We start from the raw sequence: 20,576 nt of genomic DNA, 5'->3' as shown, positions 1-20,576 counted from the left end.
AAAAAAAAACAGAAATATTAAGTATTACAATCACACACACACACACAGATACAGATACAGAATCAATTTTGAAAATTGAATTCAAAATTAAAAAAACAAACGAAATTCATTTCTCTACACGTATAAAAAAAATGGTTCGTAACACAAAACGTACGCCATCCATTGGGGTTCAAGAACATGATCATTTGATCAACAACAACAAATCATTCGATGGCAAACAAAATAGGGTCATAAATCTTTTTTGGCCATAAAAAAATAGATATTTTCCATTCTTTTTCTTTGCTACATTATCGTCATCTATTAGTAATGGATCAAACTAAATTGGAAATGAAATAAATATAAATCAATCATTTAACACCATCTATTGTCTTTCAGTTAAAAAAAAATAAAACACTGGTAATGGTCATCATTTAAAATGATCATGATGATGATGATCTTTAAAACCATATTTTTGTATTCATTCATTCAGTCATTCTGTATTCATTTGTTTCAAAAAAAAAATTTTTTTTTTATTACCATTTTGATGGTCATGATGATGATAATTTTCTTTTCGATGTTTTTGTTGTTGTTGTTTTTTTTATGACCATCATCATCATACAGATTCTCTCCATTGAATCATCATTATTATTATAATGAGAGGCCCACTTATTACTTCATTCAATCAATTAGCCTGTATCATCATAAAAATTCGCATGAATCTTTCGGTTTCATGTATGCATCGGAATTGTCGTTCAATAATGACCACAGAAAAGGATTCACTTTTTTCCGATCAATGATGTTGACAAAATTCCTATGTTTGACAAATTACCGAAAAAAAATAAATAAATAACAAATAGCTCGAATAATACCGGTAATCGTTTTTTTTTCGTTTTCTTTTTCTGATCACAAGTTACATTTCATGATCACCAGGTAGTAGCACCTAGCATATATGGTGATTTAATGGTAATATAATACAAAACATTCGAAATCTTGTATAAATCAATAATTGTCTTATCGATCTGTTGAATAATAATTTGACTTATGATCAACAACAATCAACATCAATCATTATTACATACTACTTTCACTTTTTTTTTACACAATCAAAAACAATACACAATAATAATAATTTAACTTAATTTGATTGCAATTTCGATGAATCGAACAAATCAATAAATCAATCAAAACAATTTTGTATGAAAAAAAAATCCAAATCAAATTACGGATTTCAATACAAATGCAATCATCGATAGAGAGGGAAGAACTGAAGAACAGAAAAATGATCAATAATGCTGATTGGCCCAAAAATTATTGATTAAATATCTATAGTCCTGATAACAATAAATAATGAATGATGACAACAATCATCAATCCAATCTATGGCCTGTGTGTGTGTGTGTGTGTGTGTGTGTGTGTGTGTGTGTGTGTGTGTGTGTGTGAAAGAGAATGAAAAAGATAATGGCCAATCATAATAATAATGATAATAATAACCTGGACGATGATGATGATAAAATGATTACATTATTCATTCTATACATTCACATAGAACGTAATCTTTATGACCAATAGATAACAAACATGGCCATACGAAACGAAACGAAACGAAAAAATTCTCCGGTAACATTAAAAACTATGTCTCCACACATTTACCATTATATAATAAGATGTTGATGATGATTACACGAAAACAACAACAACAACAACAACAAGCCGGAGAAAATATACAAGCTAGCTATATATATGTATAATATTAACAGGAAAAAAAAACCTGAAAAAAACATATAAAGATATATATAGATATATATCGTAGGCAGAATTTATTCATTCATTTCGTGTTTTAATAAATTTCTTCAACTTTCGCCTCGTTTGTTTTTTTTTTGTCTATTCCTGGTGTGTGTTGATTATTATCATTTTCATTTGGTAGAATATAAACAGAATTTGACGAACAGAAAAAAAACACCATAATATATATAGATGGATATTATTATGAGGGATAAACACACACACCATCAGTATCAGTATCAGTATCAGTAATAATGCGAGATTTGAATTTTAATTTATCAAATTAAATATATGACGACGACGACGACGACGATCCGGGTGTATTCCTAATGAATTTTTTTTTTATTTTTTTTTTTTGGAACTTTTGGATTTAGATAAAAGAAAATTACTGCTACCACTGCTACTACTAGTGCTACTACTATGATCACAATCCATACCGGATAGGATAAAATCTGCTACTACCATTTTCGAGATGATAATTTTCATTTTGCATTTTTTTTTATTTGTACGCAAACTCGAAACACAACAGTATTTAAAGCTTAAAGAAAATTTTTTAGGCCTATAATAATCAAATCAAATTGGCTTGCTATTGGTGATTTATCTGCAAATAAAAATTTTCACATTCATGTGTTTGGTTGGTAATCCACACCCGTGGACTAATCGTAATCACTATTATGCAGAGATTTAAACAATTTTGAACAAAAAAAAAACCATCTGATCAATCGATTGATTCGATGATCAGGATGATCGTTTATTCGTGTTTTTATTTTTTTCTAGTTCCACCATTTGAATGTTTCTTTTTTTATTATTATTATTATTGAAAACAGATCAAGATCATCATCGTTTATTACATAAATAAAACAAAATTGTTTCGGTTTCGGTTTCGATTTATATATATCTGTTATATTTTGCTTGCGTAAACATGGTCTGGTCAAACAAAATATAAAAAAGAATGTTTATGGCACCTTTAACGGCCAAAAGTAAAGAAAACCAAAAAAAAAAAAAATTACTTTATGGTTTGTTTAGATCTGTATTGATCTCTGACTGATTGGTCATCAGAAAACACATCTAAACAAGAAAAAAATAACAAGGCCAATCAATAACAATGGGGAGCTAGAAAGAGAGAGAGAGAGAGGGGCAGCCATTCATTCCATCAGTTATCATCATCAATCGGTCATCGATTCTTGTAACAGAAAAAAAAGAACTTTACTCGATGTTCAAACACATTGGTCGAGGTCAATAATGAGAAAAAAAAATATTTATATTTTTATGACCGGACCTAGTTGTGATCGTGACTCGTGTCTAGAGCAAAAAAAAATAACCTTGTTGTTGTTGTTGTTGTTGTTATATCATATTCTGTGGGACATCTGATCTGTCATCTGTGTGTCAAGACTTAGATGATCAACGTAGACTTACCAATAATAATAATAATAATAAAAAATCCTATGGTGACATGCATCGAGTGAGGTCCATCACCACCATTACCACCACCATACAAACACAGCAAGAATTTTTCGTTTTATAACCCAACAAGATATCACGGTGTCATGGACCTTTTCAAACTTTTTTTTTTACAGTGGAAATTTTGGTTGAAATAAATAAAAATAAAAAAAAAAAACGAAAAATTCAAAAATTGCGTAACATTGTTACAGATTGTAGAAGAAAAAACCAAAACCCCCTTCAGCGAGAAGCCGTAAAAACAACAACAACAACATTTATGTCATTTTTGACAGAAAATTATTTTCAAAGTGAAAGTGTTTTATTATTGTTTGTTGTTGTTGTTGTTGTTTGTCACATTCAGTCGATTATATTTTTTGCTCCAATTTTTCACTTTCATTCCATCATCATCATCATCATCATGCTTTAAATTTTATGACCTTTTTTTTCGCATTTTGTAAAGCAAAAACATTCAAGAATTTTGAAATAAATAAAAGAATTTCCCTTTCTGTTTTTTTTTATTATCACCAATATTATTATTAGTCGATTCAAACACCAAAATTTGCCCTAGTTTTTTTTCTAATGATGGATTTTAAAAGAAAATTTGTTGTCGTTTTTGCTGTTGTTGTCGTTGTTGTTGTTGTTGTTGTTATTGGCATAATAAACAAATTTTATGCTTTTTTTTCTCTCGTTTATCCATGTCAAGAATTGGATGAAAAACAATGATGATGATGATGATGGTGTTTTGAATCTTACAAATCAATCACAAACAAGACAACAACAACAACAACAACAAAATGATCGATATGGTCTGGAGTTTTTAATTTAATTACAAATAAAAAAAAAGTGATCATCATCCATTAACCACCACCACCACCACCATCGCCATCACTATTAATTTGAATCATTGATGGCGCCGTCGCCACCATTATCATCATTATGATTATTATGACATAACTATTTATCTATATTGCATTCAACAATCTACTGGTATTACTTGGATTCAACTGGAAAAAAAATAGCTGCAGCTAGAAAAAAAAACATCTTTTTTTTCCTGATTGAAGTTTTTTTTTCACAGGATAAAAACAAAATGCGATTGTTTTCATTGCTGCTGCTGCTACCGGTTTTTTTCAGCACAAGAAAAAAAACCATCCAATTTAATTTCTTGTCATCGAAAATGCATTGATTTCCATTCACTTGTTTTCAAGGTAACAGACATTTTCTTTTCTCAACTCTTTTCATATATAATGAAAACAAAAAAAAAATCAGATGATAAAAAAGAGAATGAAAAATTTCAAAAAATTGAATCAATCGATCAATCAATCAATTACGATGGATTTTATTTTGTTTTGTTTGTCAGTTTTTTTGGCATTCAATTAATTAATTGATACATGATATGATATGATATGATTGATTGATTGATGATTAGAATGATTCAGGAGAAAAAAAACCACTGATAACACACACACACACACACATATACACATTTATCATTCGAGTATGATGGTAAACATCAACAACATTAGAAATAGAGACATCGATGGCCTAATCGTGGACATTTGTTCAATTATTAGCTAATTTTTATGAATTTCAAATATCATATTCAATCAGAAAAAAATGGATGAATAAATGAATAATTCAGCTGATGAATTACAATCATCATCAATGTCACATTTGCACCCATTTATAATTATTGCTATATGATCATGATCATCATCATCAAAATCAACATGATGATGTATCTGTATATTTACATGTCAAAATGTTTACTAATGTGTACCTTTTTTTTCACGGCCGTCTGGCTTGAAAATAAAGAAAATCTGAATAATGAATTGTGTTTATCGATAAAAAAAATGAATATGGAAATCATCAATTCATCACAAAAAAAAATGAACAAATGAATCACATATATGCATAGACCGTGACGACAATATTGTTGTTGTTGTTGTCGTCGTTGTTGTTGTTGTCGTTGTTGTTGTTGTTTGACAATCGATCTAATTTTTAACAATTTTTCTCCAATCTACTTCTTTTTCTCTATTTCAAAAATTAGATTATCATCAATTTTCATTTAAAAAAGTTTTTTTTTATAGCTTCTAGCTTGAAATGTTGGCTAATTTTCTTTATTACTTTACTTTACCATCATCATCATCATCATCATTATTGGTCTGTCAAGCCTGTTCCGACGACTATATGACGCCAAACCATCATCATCATCATCATCATGATCATCATCAATTTGCAATGATTTTTTTTTTCACTAACGAATTTGATTAACGAATGGCAAAGAAAAATTGATGATGTTTCTTGTATTCAAGTTTTTAATTTTACTTATTTCATGGAGACAATTTTTTTCTTTTTTTTTATTAAGAACACAAACAAGTTGCCGCCGACGCGGCAACTTGCATTAAAAAGATGATGATCATTTTATCAACTTGAAGAATCAAAACATAAAACAAAACAAAAAAAAACAAAATGAAAAAAAAATAAGAATCAAATCATCACATTGGTTGTTGTTGTTGTTGAACAACAGATGAACTAAATTGAATAAATTGATGATGATGACGACGACGATTGATGTTGATTGAATTAAATCAATTCCTTGAATCAATGATCATATTAATCATCATCATGGTTAAATAATGTTAAATGGTGCTGTGTTGTAATATGAAAACGAAAATGGAAAAAAACGCACACACACACACACAAATTAATTCTCGCTATATTCTAGTGGTAAAGAATTGATTCAAATTCTGCCACATATCATATGTAAAATCATTCAATGTTCAATGATCTGATCTGGGAGCCATGATCATTATCATCGACAAATTATTATCATTATTATTATATGGTAAGGGAAAATGAAAAGAAAAAATGCAATGAAAATGACAGTAGTGACAGTAGCAAAAATGGTTTTATGATGCTATAAAAATTTAATTTTTTTCGTTTGTCCGCTTCAATTTCATTTAATTTTAAACAAAATTTCAAAAAAAAATTTTTTCCCAGAAATCAATAAATCAACTCACCATTCACCACATACATACATACATACATATGATCTGATTATTAATTTATTTTCAAATATCTAAAATTGATATTGTCCTCCTAATTAAGTTAATGGTCAACCTTGGGGGCATGGATGAAATGGGAAAAAAACAAAGAAAAATCTGCTAAATCATCATTGTCTCATTAAATGATCGATCACATTTGTTTTTGTTTTCATAAATCAATTGATTGATAAATTGAATGGTAAAAACATGGTAAAAGAATTTATCTTTACCTTTATCTTCATCATTCATTGTTGATTGTTTCATGATTCTTGAATTTTTTCGATTCGATTACGATTCACTTGTTTTCTGTAGTTGTTGTTGTTTTTTGTTGTTGTTGTTGTTGTTGTTCATGTTTTGTTGATGAAATATTTAAAAATTAATATTAATTAATGATGATGATGATGATGATCAATGGTTATCACCATTTTCTTGTTTCATTTTTGATGCTTGCGCCTGTCTTTCCTGTTCATTAAGCTCTTTGATTGCTTGTATTTCTTTTTTCAATTTCATACGACGATTTTGGAACCAAATTTTTATCTGTCGTTCAGTCAAACATAATGCATGTGCCATTTCGATACGTCGTCTACGTGTTAGATAATGATTTGTATGAAATTCTTTTTCCAATTCTAATGTTTGATAACGGGTATATGTTTGACGGCCACGACGCCGTAAACCAGTGGCACCGGCTAGACCTAGAATTGGCAAAAAAAAAATTCCAATAAAAAATCAATTAAATTCAATTTTCAATCAAATCAATCTGATTGCCAAAAAAAAAACAAACAGGCAAAAATTTTCAAATCCAGCAAACAATCAATAAACAAACGAAAAAAAAAATAAAAAAATTTCATCCGTATTTCTACCATTGCGCAGGTGCCATTTTTGTTTCATTATAGTGCCAGAAAATATGATTAGAAAATATACTACTACCACACATAGGCACGCACGCACGCACGCACGAACGTACAAAAGAATTGAATTTGGCTTAAAAATAGAACACATGAAAACAAAAACACCCTTGGAAAAGAAAAAAAAACGAAAAAGAAAATTGAATTTTAGCCTGGCGAACAAAGAACAAAGAAGAAAAAAAAAAGACCAATACAACAATTGTGTGTGTGTGTGTTTGAAGAATGGAAATACCAAAAAATGTGAAAATGTAAAGCCAGATCGAATTGAACAATATGAATCATCATCATCATCATACTGAATCCTAATAATAACCGAATCGGGCAAACAAAAGTTTTTTTTTTGGGGAAAGAAAAAATTTTTTCCCACAGTAGAAAGAAGAAAAAACGACGACGACGACGACGATGATGATGATGATGAACAAAAAATTTCATATTTCCAATGGTTCCTTGATGAATAAAAAATTTTTTAAAAAAAGGAAAAAAAACGTTTAAAATTAAAATATGATGATGATAATTGACAATCATCATTTTTTTTGAATTGAATCGAATTGAATCCTATTAAAAATGTAACTATTTATATGGCCAATTGAATAAACGGCGGGGGAAGGAGGGAAAAAAATGACCAATTTTATATTCCATAAACATAAGTATGAAAACCAAATCGATATATGACGGGCAGAAAAAAAAAGATCATAAAAAAAATGCTAAATTCCATCAGCCATCACCAAAACACTATCAAGACATTGGCTCCTACTTATATATACTATGAATAGGAACATAATCATCATCATCATGATGATCATTTTTACGATGCCAGTATTTTGTTTTTTGTTGTTTTTTATTATCATCGTCATCATCATCATCATGATCAAATGATCATTCTTTTTCTAGATGATGATGATGAAAGTAAAATTTCCATAAACAATTCTTTTGATTGAACATTAAAAAATGGACACAAGTTTTTGAAAAAAAAAATCAAAATAATGGTAACAATGTATATATATATGAATGAATTGATTGTGATCCAGAAAATATTATTGTTTCGAGCAATACACTCAAGTGTGTTTGATTGATCATCAAACGAACAAAACAATATTTGACTTTTGATGAGATTCATAACCCTCATTTTTGTTTCAAGGAGATTTTTTTTTTTTAATGATCATCTCAACATTTTATGATGATGATGATGATGATGAACAAAATTGATGATAAACACATTGACAGACTGAATGGTTAAAAAACGACAATTCATCCGAATCATCGTTAATAAGGGTTATATATACATTACAATTAAGTCGGCTTGTTATTGTCATCATTATTTTCTTTTTTTTTTATTAGTGACAATTATCATTGTCATTGTCATTCAAATTATCATTATCATCATGATGATCAACAACAATCATTGACAAGTACAAATTGTCATCATAAATGAGATGATGATGATGAAAAGAAAATGAAAAGGTTATAAAGATATTCACCTATCTATTTATTTTTTTTAATCACCAAGGTGATGGTAATAAGTGAATAATGAGAATATTTTTTCGTCAATTTTCCTTGGAAAATTTCTCGTTTTTCAATCTAATTTCATTACAACACAATGTGACGCATCAATGTTTTTTTTTGGCACTAGTAACAACCTGCAACAACGCATTACGAATTTATCAAGAAAACAAAAAGTGGATTAATGGTAAAAAAAAATCTGTCAAAATATTGACATCGTAATCCATCATGACATGTGTGTTGTGAATACGAATAAGAATTCAAAACACACAAAAACAAAAAAAAAAATCTAATCCAAAACCTATGATGATCAGTTGAAGAGTTGTAAGCAATAAATTTTGCAAAATAATGTTTTGACAACAGATTCTAATGGATTCAATTCAAAACATTTGCCAAAATTCTTGTCTTGTCAAGAATTCAATGACAACAACAACAACAACAAAAAAACAAGAATTATTATCCCACAGAGTAGAAATAAATCAATTTAAAGCGAAATAAAAATCAACCGGATAATCTTTTAAATATTCATCATGCAATGAAATTGAAAATAAAAAACAAAAACAAAAACAAAACAAAAACTTACCTGCAATAGCCATCCAAGGATAGAAAGAATTTGGTCCACCAGCCGAATTCATAGCGTTTGCATTACAACAAGCTGCCGACCAAGCATCAGTAACAACTGAACGTTGACATGCTGCTGCGGCAGCTGCATCAAATGATGAACGCATTGCCATTGCATCCATACCGGTATTTGACATTAATCCACCAGCAACACCACCACCACCACCACTATTTCCGCTTAAATTACCACCAACATTATTACCGGCACCAATATTATTGCCAATAATATTATGATTAGATTGAGATGATGCAACAACAACCGATGATGGTGATGGACGTAATGATGATTGCCATGCATTGGCTATTTGATGATGTGATAAATGATGATGTGTATTATTATTATTATTATTATGATGATTATTATGATGATGATGACTACTACTACTACTACTACTATGCGAATGATGTTGATTATCAGCTGTTGATGATGATTTATATGAATTATTCGTATTATCATTCTTATTATTATTATTATTATTATTGGTATTCGTATTCGTTGTCGATGTTGTTGGTGAATCCATTGATTTGAATGCGGCTGCTGCTGCAGCCGCAGCTACAGCTGCATTATTTGTTATACCATCGGTTGTACCATATAATTTACATGCAGCATCAACATAACTTGTTGTTACTAGATCATGATTAGTAATTAAACCATTATTAATTAATGATTGACCATTTGTTTGTTGCTGTTGTTGTTGTTGTTGTTGTTGTTGTCGTGAATTATTATTTGTTACTGATGATGATGATGGATATGATGATCCTGATGATGCGGATGATGATGATGTTGATGATCCTGATGCTGAAACAGCAACAGCAGCGGCAGCAGCAGCCGCTGTTGGCATTAATGATAATGCAGCCGATTGTGAAAAACTACGATATGCAGCTTGATGTGCTTCAGCTGCGGCTGCTGCATTATAAAAACCATTCGCTGTTGTTGAATGATCAAAATAGGCTGTGTTCATCATTTTTTCGTTTTTTTGGTTTTTCTTATGTAACAAAAAAAAAATAAAAGTTCGTTCTAATTTTTATTATGATGATCCACACACACACAAACACACACACACACACACAAACACGCACATAAACACACAAACAAACAAACAAACAGAGGAAACACTCAAAACAACAATAACGAACGTGGGGCCCAACAAAGTTTCAAAGTCGTAAAATAAAAAAAAAAAAAAATTTCACCATAAAAAAATAGGGGCCAACATTGACGATGATTATGAGAATCGTGTCCACTTTATCTATTTAGATGGATTTGGATACTTTGTTGTCATTTTGGTTATTATTGCCGTTTGATTATATTATTATTATGATGATGATGTGAATTTGAGGCCCATGAAACATGAAAAAATGTAAATTGCATAAATGGTAATCTTTTTGGTGATCATTATCATCATCTTCTTTGTATATTATTCCGGTTAATGTTGTTGTTGGATGAAAAACAAAACAGAAAAAAAACAATCACACAAAATGTTATGATGATGATGATGAAGTTATGGTCGGTCGATTTAAGGTCATCAAATTGAAATAATTTTTTTTTATGACCTTTTTCAAGAGTATGGTTGTTGATCATTTGATGGTTGTTACGATGACCATCATTGTTACTAGATGATGATGATGATGATGAGGTTTAAAGAATCAATAAAAAAAAATTGACGACGACGACAACAACAACGCACAAAATACAAAAATTTTTTATGACCTGAAAAAAAAATTTCCATAAAACGAAACAAACATTAATCCAGGCAGACAGAATTATTACCGATAATCGGTCATGTTTGCATCTTGTTTTCTTTTACGTTTTCACGTTATTATTATTATCGATTGATTAATCAATTAATCGATTGATATTGATTGTGGTGGCAAAATAAATTCTCATCATTCATTCATTCATAACACAAAACATTTTCTAATTCAATATTTCCATATGATGATGGTGACGATGACGATAATCATAACAATAATTGTAAATGATAATTGTTAAATAATTTTTTTTTTTTTTGATGATGATGATAATGGCTAATGGTTATAATTATGACCATCACCATCTTACATTTTCATATATTGATGATGACAATTTTAATAAATCGTTTTGTTTTCAAATGTAAAAAAAAAAGAAAAATTTTTTTCCATTTCTTATTACTTCAAACAACACGGCTAAATTTTGTTTGAATGAATGAATGGTGAATGGTGAATAATAATAATGATGATGATGATGATTATTGGCCAAGTCCACATATAACAAAATTTTTACAATGATGATGTTCTTCTTGATCTTATTTTCGTGGTGGTGGTGGTGGTTACCAATAGTTGTGGTGGTGGTAGTCTTTGTGATAGTTTCTATGGTGGTGGTGGTGGCGTTGGTGGTGGTGGTGAAAATCATAAATCTACATCCTGCAATGCAGTGTATTTTCGTGTGTGTTTGTGTGTGTGTGTGTGTGTGTTATTTTTGCTGTCCTGTCTCCACTACAACACGAATGATGATTTGACAAACTAAATTTTTGAAAGTAAATCATCCAATAGTGGATGTTAGTGAACATTGTCGTTTAGACAAACTGGTATAAAAATTACCGAAAAAAAAGGAAAATTCGTTAACGAAAAAAAAAAAACCAAGAATTTTATTCAGGATACACACACAAAAAAGAGAGACAGACAGACAAAGAAAAAGAGGAAACAAAATGTTCAAAGTTTTAGAGAGTGTAGTCCACTCTTCAATTTCTATGTGTATATGTGTGTGTGTGTGTGTTGAAACTTCTTCTTCTTTCAATTTTTCAAATTAACATCATCATCATCATCATGGTTTAATCATAATCAAAAAGAAGAAGAATAAGAAATAGAAAGAAAAAGATTCTATCTCACAATCCTTAATACTACTAGACTACTACTACTACTACTATTGAAGAAAAAATGAAAAAAAAATTTATTATCCACACACACATCTCATACACACCCTCTTTCCTTTTTCTTTGTGTGTGTGTAAGTGAGATAGAGAATGAAGAGAAATAGAAAAAGGGCGCAAAGAGGGAGGAAATGAAAATACATTTAGAATATGATGAGAAGTAGAAAGAATGATGATGATGAGAAACTGAACTGGAAGTAAAATTTTTTTTTTTTTTCTGTGTGAGTTATCCGACTGATTTCATGGTGTGTTTTGTCCACGATCTCTTATAACCAGCATACGTAATGGGCACGCCCATTTTTTTTTTATTTGTTCATTCATTTTTTGACGTGCGCATATTACACCGCATTTTCTATGTGTGTGTGTGTGTGTGTTTCTTTTCGATATAGCTGGTTTTCGGTATGATGGTTTGTAGTTCGTTTTTATCTCATTCTTATGTACTATGAACGACGAGAAAAAAAAATTTTTTTTGATAACAAAGAAAAACGGGCGTGTTCTCTCGTACACACACATATATTGCTACTAAATCGATTTTTGTGCAAACAACAGAAAAATCTGCTTGTCAATTTTCAATTTTTTTTCCATCATTTTCTTCATTTCCAAAAGCGAAACAAAAAAAAATTACCAAAATGAAATCGGGTGGATAATTTTTTTTTTTTTTTTTGTTTGGTAGTGAAAACCAATTTCGATTTCTCGAAATCGACTAATTTGTGAGAATTCGATTGGATTCGTCCATCACAACACAAATGCATGGATAGATGGATTATATTATATTTTTTTTTGTTTTTCGTATATACAAAAATCGAAATTCAAATGGAATAAATTTGAAAAAAAGAAGAAAATGACACAAATTCAAACATATGGCTACGATCATCATCATCATGTTCGATTTTTTAAGAATCAGAAAACATTTAAACATTTTTTTTTGCTGTTTAAATTTATAATATCAGATGCTATCATCATCATCATCATCATCATGGTAACTTTCTTTTTTTTTCTCTTTTGTTTCTCATTTCATTCATTCAATTTAACATCACTTCTTTTTTTTATGGGCAATAATATATAGGTATATGACATCAAATTTTGTCTCTCTCTCTCTCTTTTTTACCACTCTTGACTCTGAATACGCGTGTGCGCGCCTCTAGTGATAATCACATTGACAACATTGGAATTTTTTTTTCTTATTTTATTTCATCCGTGTATTTATAATAATGATAATAAATGTCAATCAAATGAAAGTGGAAAAAAAAGAAGAAGAAGAAGACAAAATTGAAAGTATATTAATAGTACATGAATTTAGTTGAAACAGACAAGAATTTTTTTTTTTTTGAATGAACATCGAGTGAATAAAAAACGAAAGGCCAGTATTCAGATGACCAATCAAATTGGTAAATTAATCTAAGAAAAATCGAGAAAAACAAGAGCAGAAAACTGTTCAACTCAATCATCATCATCATCATCATGTCATTGTCTCAAACATTCAACATCATTTACATGACATTTGACATTTAGTTCAAACTATAAGGAATTTGACTGTATTAATAATAACACGTAATGTTTGTAATATTTCTTTTTTCCAAGTTTTTTTTTTGGTGTACATTTTTTTTCAATCGATCCTATTGTATGCGTGTGTGTGTGTCTGACTGTTTTTTTTCACTAGTGTAATTTATGCCTCCTATATCCTGTTCTTTTTTTTTCATTCTCCCTACAAGCTTTAAATATAGTTTAGACGTTTTTTTTTTGTTTTGTTTGGTATCACGAAAAAAAAGGTCAGACCCATCATCATCTGGTCACCAACAACAACAACAACAACAGAACGAAGAAAACAGCCATCAGTCCATGGTCAACGAAACACACACGAAAAGCATTGATATCGAGTTTGAATCAAACACAAAATTATAATGGAAAATTCAGAACCAAAAAAAAAAATACGAAATAATGGAAACAGAAACAGAATTGACACAAAATCAAATTTATGTGTTTACCAATTGTATAGTGTGTTGTTGTGTGTATGTATGTATGTTGTATTTTCAACCATCCAAAGATGACTTGTTCTTTTTCTTTTTTCTTTGACATTTATTTCATCAATGGTATTGTCGTCGTTGTTGTTGTTGTTGTTGTCATCTGAATATTGTTTGTGTCGAATGTTCAAACGAGAAAAAAAAATATCAAAAATCAAAGATGATGGAATGAAATTGAATTGAACCTTTGACTTTTGACCACATACAATTGAAGATGATAATATGTTTTTTTATGCATTATATTGAGATAATGTGGCCTGTTTTCTCTCTCACACTCATCGACTTTACAATTCGGTAACCACATTATGATAATAGTTTTTTTTTTGATGCCAATCATCATCATCATCATCATCAATGGTATTGGTCAACTTTTTAAAGACTCTCTCTCTCTCTATGATCGGTCGTGGTTATTAGTGATAATGGTAACATAACACAAGAGACCATTTGTGTATAGAAAGAGAGAGAGAGAGACAAAGATCAAAATCGAAATTCAAAAATAAAAAAAAACAGAAAATCAATTGAATTGACCGCCAACAAGAAGATCACATTGGAAAAGAAAAAAAAAATTTTTTTTTCTTTTCTCTATTCAACGATGACGATGATGATCGTTAAAGATACCCATACCGTTGTTGTTGTTGTTGCTGATGATGATTCAAATTATAGGTCCGAAAATAAAAATCAATATCACCATTCATTGAATTCCTTTTTCCAACGCAGACCAATTGATGAAAATGTAGATCAACAACAACAACAACAACAACAAAATGATATCAATACACGCAAATGCAATACCGAAAAATTTTTTGGATTCAGATTAAATGTATAATAATAATATGATGATGATATGATGATGACATCGATGATGTAAATCTGTGAATACAAAAAAAAAATTTGTTATTCAAATTGGCCAAAACAAAAATTGTAAACAATGTGTTATTATATATATGTGGCCATCGAATGTTTCAACTCATGATGATCATCATGATGGAATATTGAAGTTTTTTTCTTTGATTATTTTCTTTCCATTTGGCGCGACATTCTAAACGAGACTAATAACTCTTTTCTTCTAGTCTTCGTGATCATCATTATTATTGTATTTCAGTTGAGAAATTTTTGCCATAATTTTCCCCAACATCATCATCATCAGCATCAACATTGAATAATTCATATCATCATCATCATGATGATTTCACCCTGGGTCATGTTTATTTGGCTAGAACTAGACAACAAAGAACAAGATTGAATCTTCTTTCGAATGTTCGACCATTTTTTTTTTGTTAATCTTGACCAAAAAGACTTTTTTTTTCTTCTTAGAAAGATGATGATGATCATTTTCTTTTTTAATTTATGATCATTTTCTATTTTGGCGTCGTCCATGTCGTCGTCTCGCAGACGTCTTCGTCCAAATTATTGGAGCCGTAGTACTTTGTAACCAAAAAAACAGAAATTTTTTTTATTCATCTTTTTTTCTGTTTCTGTTGTTGTTGTTGTTGTTGTTGATGATGATGGTGAGTATGAAAAATTTTTCTACAATTTAAATTAAAAAAAATAAAAAAAAATTTTATTGGTTTTTTTTCTGTGTAAACAGACATTTGTATATATAACACACCTTGATGACGACGAATGTCCACAATTGATTTCACTTTTTAAATGATGCTGCTAAATCCATTGATTATCAAACAATTTGTTCATGTGTCATTGTCATCGAAGATGATCAGCTTTGGCCAACTTGTATGAAAAATAAACACGTGTTTAGCACATCATTATCATTTGGGCCACGTAATTGATTTGGTCATAAATTTTGAAAACAAAAACAGAAAAAAGAGTTATAACATCGTTGTCGACGAATGTTTTTTTTTATTATTGTTTGCTGCTGCTGCTGTCTATAAAGAAAAAAAACCCACGCAATTTTTTTTTCTTCAATTGAGATTTTCATTGCCAAAGTTTTGTTTATTTATTTTGAAAAAAAATTGTTAGAGTTGCTGCTGCTGATGTTGATTTTAATCATCAAATGAGGATGAATATTAGCACACACATACCATAATGATAATAATTTCGAATCCGTCGCCAATTTGATACTTTTATTAACTCGTCACAAAACACAAGGGTGAACGAATTTTTTCTTTGATCATAAAAATTATATATTCGTATACAATTAATAACTTATTCCCGTGGTTGTGTTGTTTGATTTTTTTTTATTTTTATTTTTTACGACGATTAATGATGCACGCTCTTCACGGTGATGATGATGATGATGATGAACGTTTGTCGATAATCGATGAAAATTTTTCTTTTTTATTTTTTATTTTCATTTTATTTTATGACCATTTTTTTCGCCATCAAATAAACGCAGACATTTAATATAACATCAAATAAAACAATGAACATTATGATGATGAACATGAAAATCGAACAATTTTTTTTCAATAGTTTGAATTGTCATCTATAGATGGTGCTGTATGTTATAATAATATAATCACCAAACAAGTGGTGACATCTGTTTTTTTTTTGTTTTCGTAATATATAAATTTTTTTCGAAAACGATTTTTCATTTTTTTTTGTTTATTGAATTTGTTTTTCATTCATTCATTTGGTATATTTAATATAAATTGATAATGATATCCTAAATAAATTTTTTTTTATGTTTCAAACAAAATCTACAATAGCAGTGTAATGACCAGAGTGATTAGTAATGAAATAATGTTTTTTCGGTGTATCATCATAAAGGCCGTCATCAGAACCGGAATCCGAATCATTTGTTTTCAATCTTAAATGTAGTCAACTATTATGTCGTTGTTGTGACAATGTATTTGGACAAAGCCATTGTTTTGTGGAAATTGTTTGCAAACGATTGATTTGTTTTCGTCCCCAAAAATACCAAATTATACCGATGATTGTAAATATAAATGTTTCAATATAATAACCATCTAACCATAGTGTACATTTACCACCACCACCACCACCATTAGCTATACAGGAATCATTTTCATCGTTTTTGGTTGTTGTCAATGTACATTTTGATCCATCAATTGAACAATATGATAAACTAATATAATCAATAAGCCATAATGCCAATGTTGTTGGCCAATTTCCACCCAAATTGGTTATAGTATTCAACAATGTCATATAAGTACCACCGATTGATGGATCGGAAATTTTTGCATGAAATGCCATTATAGCTACATACATACTATAAACGGTAATTTGATGTAGAGCATAAAGAATGATCAGAACGACATAATAATAAAGTGGAAAATATGAATATCGATCGTATAGTGTTCGTGTCCACCAAAGAAGACCGGCAAATATGAAACAGAATATTAAACTAAAAGAAAAATAATGAATTAATTAATGAAAAAATTTCAATTAATAGAATAATTAACAATACCGGAATGGATAAGCACGAAGAAAAACATCCAATGGTCGTGGTCCATTCGTATAACGGCCAATAATCCATGGCAGTATCATTTGTAATGGTAACATTGGAATGGCCATCAATGCAATATGATCCATTGGTAGACCAGCTTCTTTCAATTTCAGTCCGGTGGCTGCATCAGTAATGGCAAAACCAATTTTACAGGTAAGCAATACGGCAGCAAAATTCTGTACCGGTCCGAGTTTCATTATTTGAATCAATCTTGAATACGTTTGACGGATGGACATATTTTCTTCACCATTTTCATGAACAGATGGTTTTTCTCTTTTGAATATCATTACCATTGTTGTGGCAACAATGAAAACAATACCCCAGAAGAAAAAGAAACCATGCAGGCTGACCAGACCTTCAGTCTGTGGTTCATCACGAAAATAATTCGCAAAACGTGGTGATTCCAGAATCAAAAACACTACATAACCAAGGAAATATCCACTTGTCTGACCAACCGTATTACATGTAGAAGCATAACCAACATTCCATGGTTTTAACATTGTTAATGCCCAACCATCAACAGCAATATCTTGAGTTGCTGCAAGGAAATTCAATATTAAAAACATTGCGGTCAATAGATAAATGTTTGGTCCATCGATTGCATTGATCATTGAATCTAGACAATATGAAATGATTATCATAAAGGCACCGATTAAGTATTGAGCCGGTATCATCCATGATTTACGACGTCCAAAACGAGATGAATAAACGGAATCAACGATTGGTGCCCATAATAATTTACAACTAAATGGCCATATTGCGAAACTAAATATTGCCTGTTGTGAATAACCGATACCATGATTTAATAGAAGTAACGGTACACCGGAGATCAGACCTATTGGAATGCCTTGTAGTAGATATAAAAATAATAATATTGCAATATTCAGATAATCTCCTTGTAGATTAGGTTGCTGTACATTTCGTATCGATGTGGATTGTTCATCGGATTCTTCATTATCAAATGAATTCTGTATTCTTTCATGATGTTTTTGTTGCCGTCTTTGGTTTGATGATGAATGTTTTTTTCTTTCCATTAGAGCAAACAAACAAAAAAAAAATGCTCACTTTATGGAAAATGATGATGATGATGAAATAAAATATCTGACTGATTACTAGTTGAAATGATGAATATTTTGGTTTGTTTATCACTGAATCTGGTATTTTTGCTGTCAACAAAAATTGATGACGATTACAAAAAAAAAATCAAAAAAAAAAATCAATAGTACACGAGTTTGAAAATTTGCCCAATTAATACTGTGCAAGTGTTTTTTTTTAATTGTTGTTGTTGATGATTTACAAAATTACACGAGCTGTATTTTTATTTTTATTTTTATTCGTATGTGAATTTTATGATTCAATATATTGAATATTGAATCGAAACCGAATTATGTCTTCAATATTCTTACCGGCTGCTATAATTCCTATTTCGAATCATAATTACCAGAAATCATCGAATACCATTCAATTTAAATGTACGGAAAAAAATTGTCCATATGGACCATCGGGTTTGAAATTTTTTAAAAAAGAAATTTTTCTACAAAATGTAAGTAATCAATCAATCGATTTGTTTGTTTGTTTGTTTTTTGCACTCATCCACCATTTGTTTGTTTTATTTGTAGCATATGAAAAATATTCATGGTGAAAAAAAATTTCAATGTTCAAAATGTGAACAAAAATTCGGCCTAGAATTTCAAATAAAATATCATGAAAAATATTGTGGTCAACAATTATGCTGTGCAACATGTATGAAATGTTATGATAAACCAACATCATTATTGATGCATTGTAAACGTTTAGGTCATCGATTACCGGATGATGAAAGTTTTAAATTTCGTAAACCTAAATCCGAATCATCAACGGAATGTACAAATTGTTCGAAAGGTACAAATTTCATTCTGATTCCAATGATGGCCACAACAATCATTCCTGAAACAACTTGTGATATTTCTATAGTCAATGATGATCATAATAATCTGAACAAGTCTCATAATAATGGAAATAAATTTATACTGCCAAAAAACACTGCCGGAGATTCGAAACAAACCCAAACATTAATGAATAATAATACTGATAAAATTATACTGAAAAATGATTCTAACGACAGAATTGGTAAACGAAGTACAGAATGTCAAACAATTCGAAAACGTCATCGAAGACATTCACGTCCAATCGAATCGAACAGTATTCAAACACAAACAATGTATTCATCATTCGATTTACCATCGGTAATGATTAATCATAGTGATCATGATGCTGCTGGTTCTCGTAACGATGAAAAGGATTGTCAACGAAGAAAAATATTTCCATTGAAAAATTTCGATTCACCCACCACCAATATGAATGTAAAAAGTACTCATCATTCAACATTTACACAGACATTATTTGATGAAGAAATGGAAAATGATTCTACATCAATCATACAACATCATGACGATCCATTTATGATAAAATCATCGATAATAATTGAAGATGATGAAGATCGGCAACAACAACAACAATCTACTCATAGAAACAATAATCATGATGATAATCTCGATGTCGAAACAAATAATCATCGATCATTATATCAGAATATTGAAACACAAACAAAAGAAGATGATAATGATGATTGTTCATGGGATCATCATCATCATCATGATGATGATTTAAGATTTAAAGAATTTTTTGAATTTGTCGATATTGAAACACAAACCATATGGAATTATGATCAAACAACACAAACTGATCATCATCATCATTCAGATGATTGGTCTGTGTTTCTTAATTAATCACAATATATCAATAATGAAGTTTTTTTTTAATAATAATAATTTGAATATTATGATGATTTTGATTGATAAAATGATTTCTGTCTTGTTTTTGTTTTGTTTTTCGGTGTGATTAAAATTAAAATTCATATATATAATACAAAAATTAATAGAAAAAACATTAATAGATATGGTGGTGGGGGGG

At 29.7% G+C, this 20,576-nt stretch overlaps 3 protein-coding genes across 6 annotated transcripts in view; 1 reads left to right on the top strand and 2 right to left on the bottom strand.

Annotated features, from left to right (window-relative positions):
• The window catches only part of LOC124491313 (uncharacterized), a 45,924-nt gene extending 34,201 nt beyond the window's left edge, over nucleotides 1–11,723 (bottom strand). Inside the window, exons 1-3 of one of the 3 annotated variants that reach the window (XR_012832459.1) lie at nucleotides 9,234–11,723; nucleotides 6,476–6,937; nucleotides 6,234–6,321 (exon numbers count right to left, since the gene is read on the bottom strand). The gene's annotated coding sequence lies outside the window, so the exon portion shown is untranslated. Of the gene's footprint in view, nucleotides 1–6,233; nucleotides 6,322–6,475; nucleotides 6,938–9,233 lie in introns of those variants that run through there. The other 2 variants (XR_012832458.1, XM_075734758.1) reach the window with 2 other exon arrangements.
• Nucleotides 11,724–16,741: 5,018 nt separating this feature from the next.
• LOC124491195 (acetyl-coenzyme A transporter 1) lies at nucleotides 16,742–18,848 on the bottom strand. Its single transcript, XM_047053821.2, has 2 exons — nucleotides 17,586–18,848; nucleotides 16,742–17,522 (listed from the first exon to the last, which is right to left on the bottom strand). Exons 1-2 carry the CDS (start codon nucleotides 18,656–18,658, stop codon nucleotides 16,976–16,978), a joined length of 1,620 nt encoding a protein of 539 aa, XP_046909777.2. The 5' UTR covers nucleotides 18,659–18,848; the 3' UTR covers nucleotides 16,742–16,975.
• Nucleotides 18,849–18,902: 54 nt separating this feature from the next.
• On the top strand, nucleotides 18,903–20,466 carry LOC142597856 (uncharacterized). Of its 2 annotated transcripts, XM_075734757.1 has the most exons (3): nucleotides 18,927–19,167; nucleotides 19,244–19,367; nucleotides 19,422–20,466. In XM_075734757.1, the coding sequence occupies exons 1-3, from the start codon at nucleotides 19,012–19,014 to the stop codon at nucleotides 20,390–20,392; spliced, it is 1,251 nt and encodes a 416-aa protein (XP_075590872.1). In that variant the 5' UTR covers nucleotides 18,927–19,011; the 3' UTR covers nucleotides 20,393–20,466. The 2 variants fall into 2 exon arrangements, with proteins under 2 accessions (XP_075590871.1, XP_075590872.1); XM_075734756.1 differs by having other exon boundaries at nucleotides 18,903–19,167; nucleotides 19,244–20,466.
• The last annotated feature ends 110 nt before the right edge of the window (nucleotides 20,467–20,576 follow it).

Source organism: Dermatophagoides farinae, chromosome 10, assembly GCF_024713945.1.
Source record: "Dermatophagoides farinae isolate YC_2012a chromosome 10, ASM2471394v1, whole genome shotgun sequence".
In the NCBI taxonomy this organism is placed as follows: Eukaryota; Metazoa; Arthropoda; class Arachnida; order Sarcoptiformes; family Pyroglyphidae; genus Dermatophagoides; species Dermatophagoides farinae.
The sequence above is the reverse complement of the archived record's forward strand: the minus strand, read 5'-3'. Positions and strand labels throughout refer to the sequence as shown.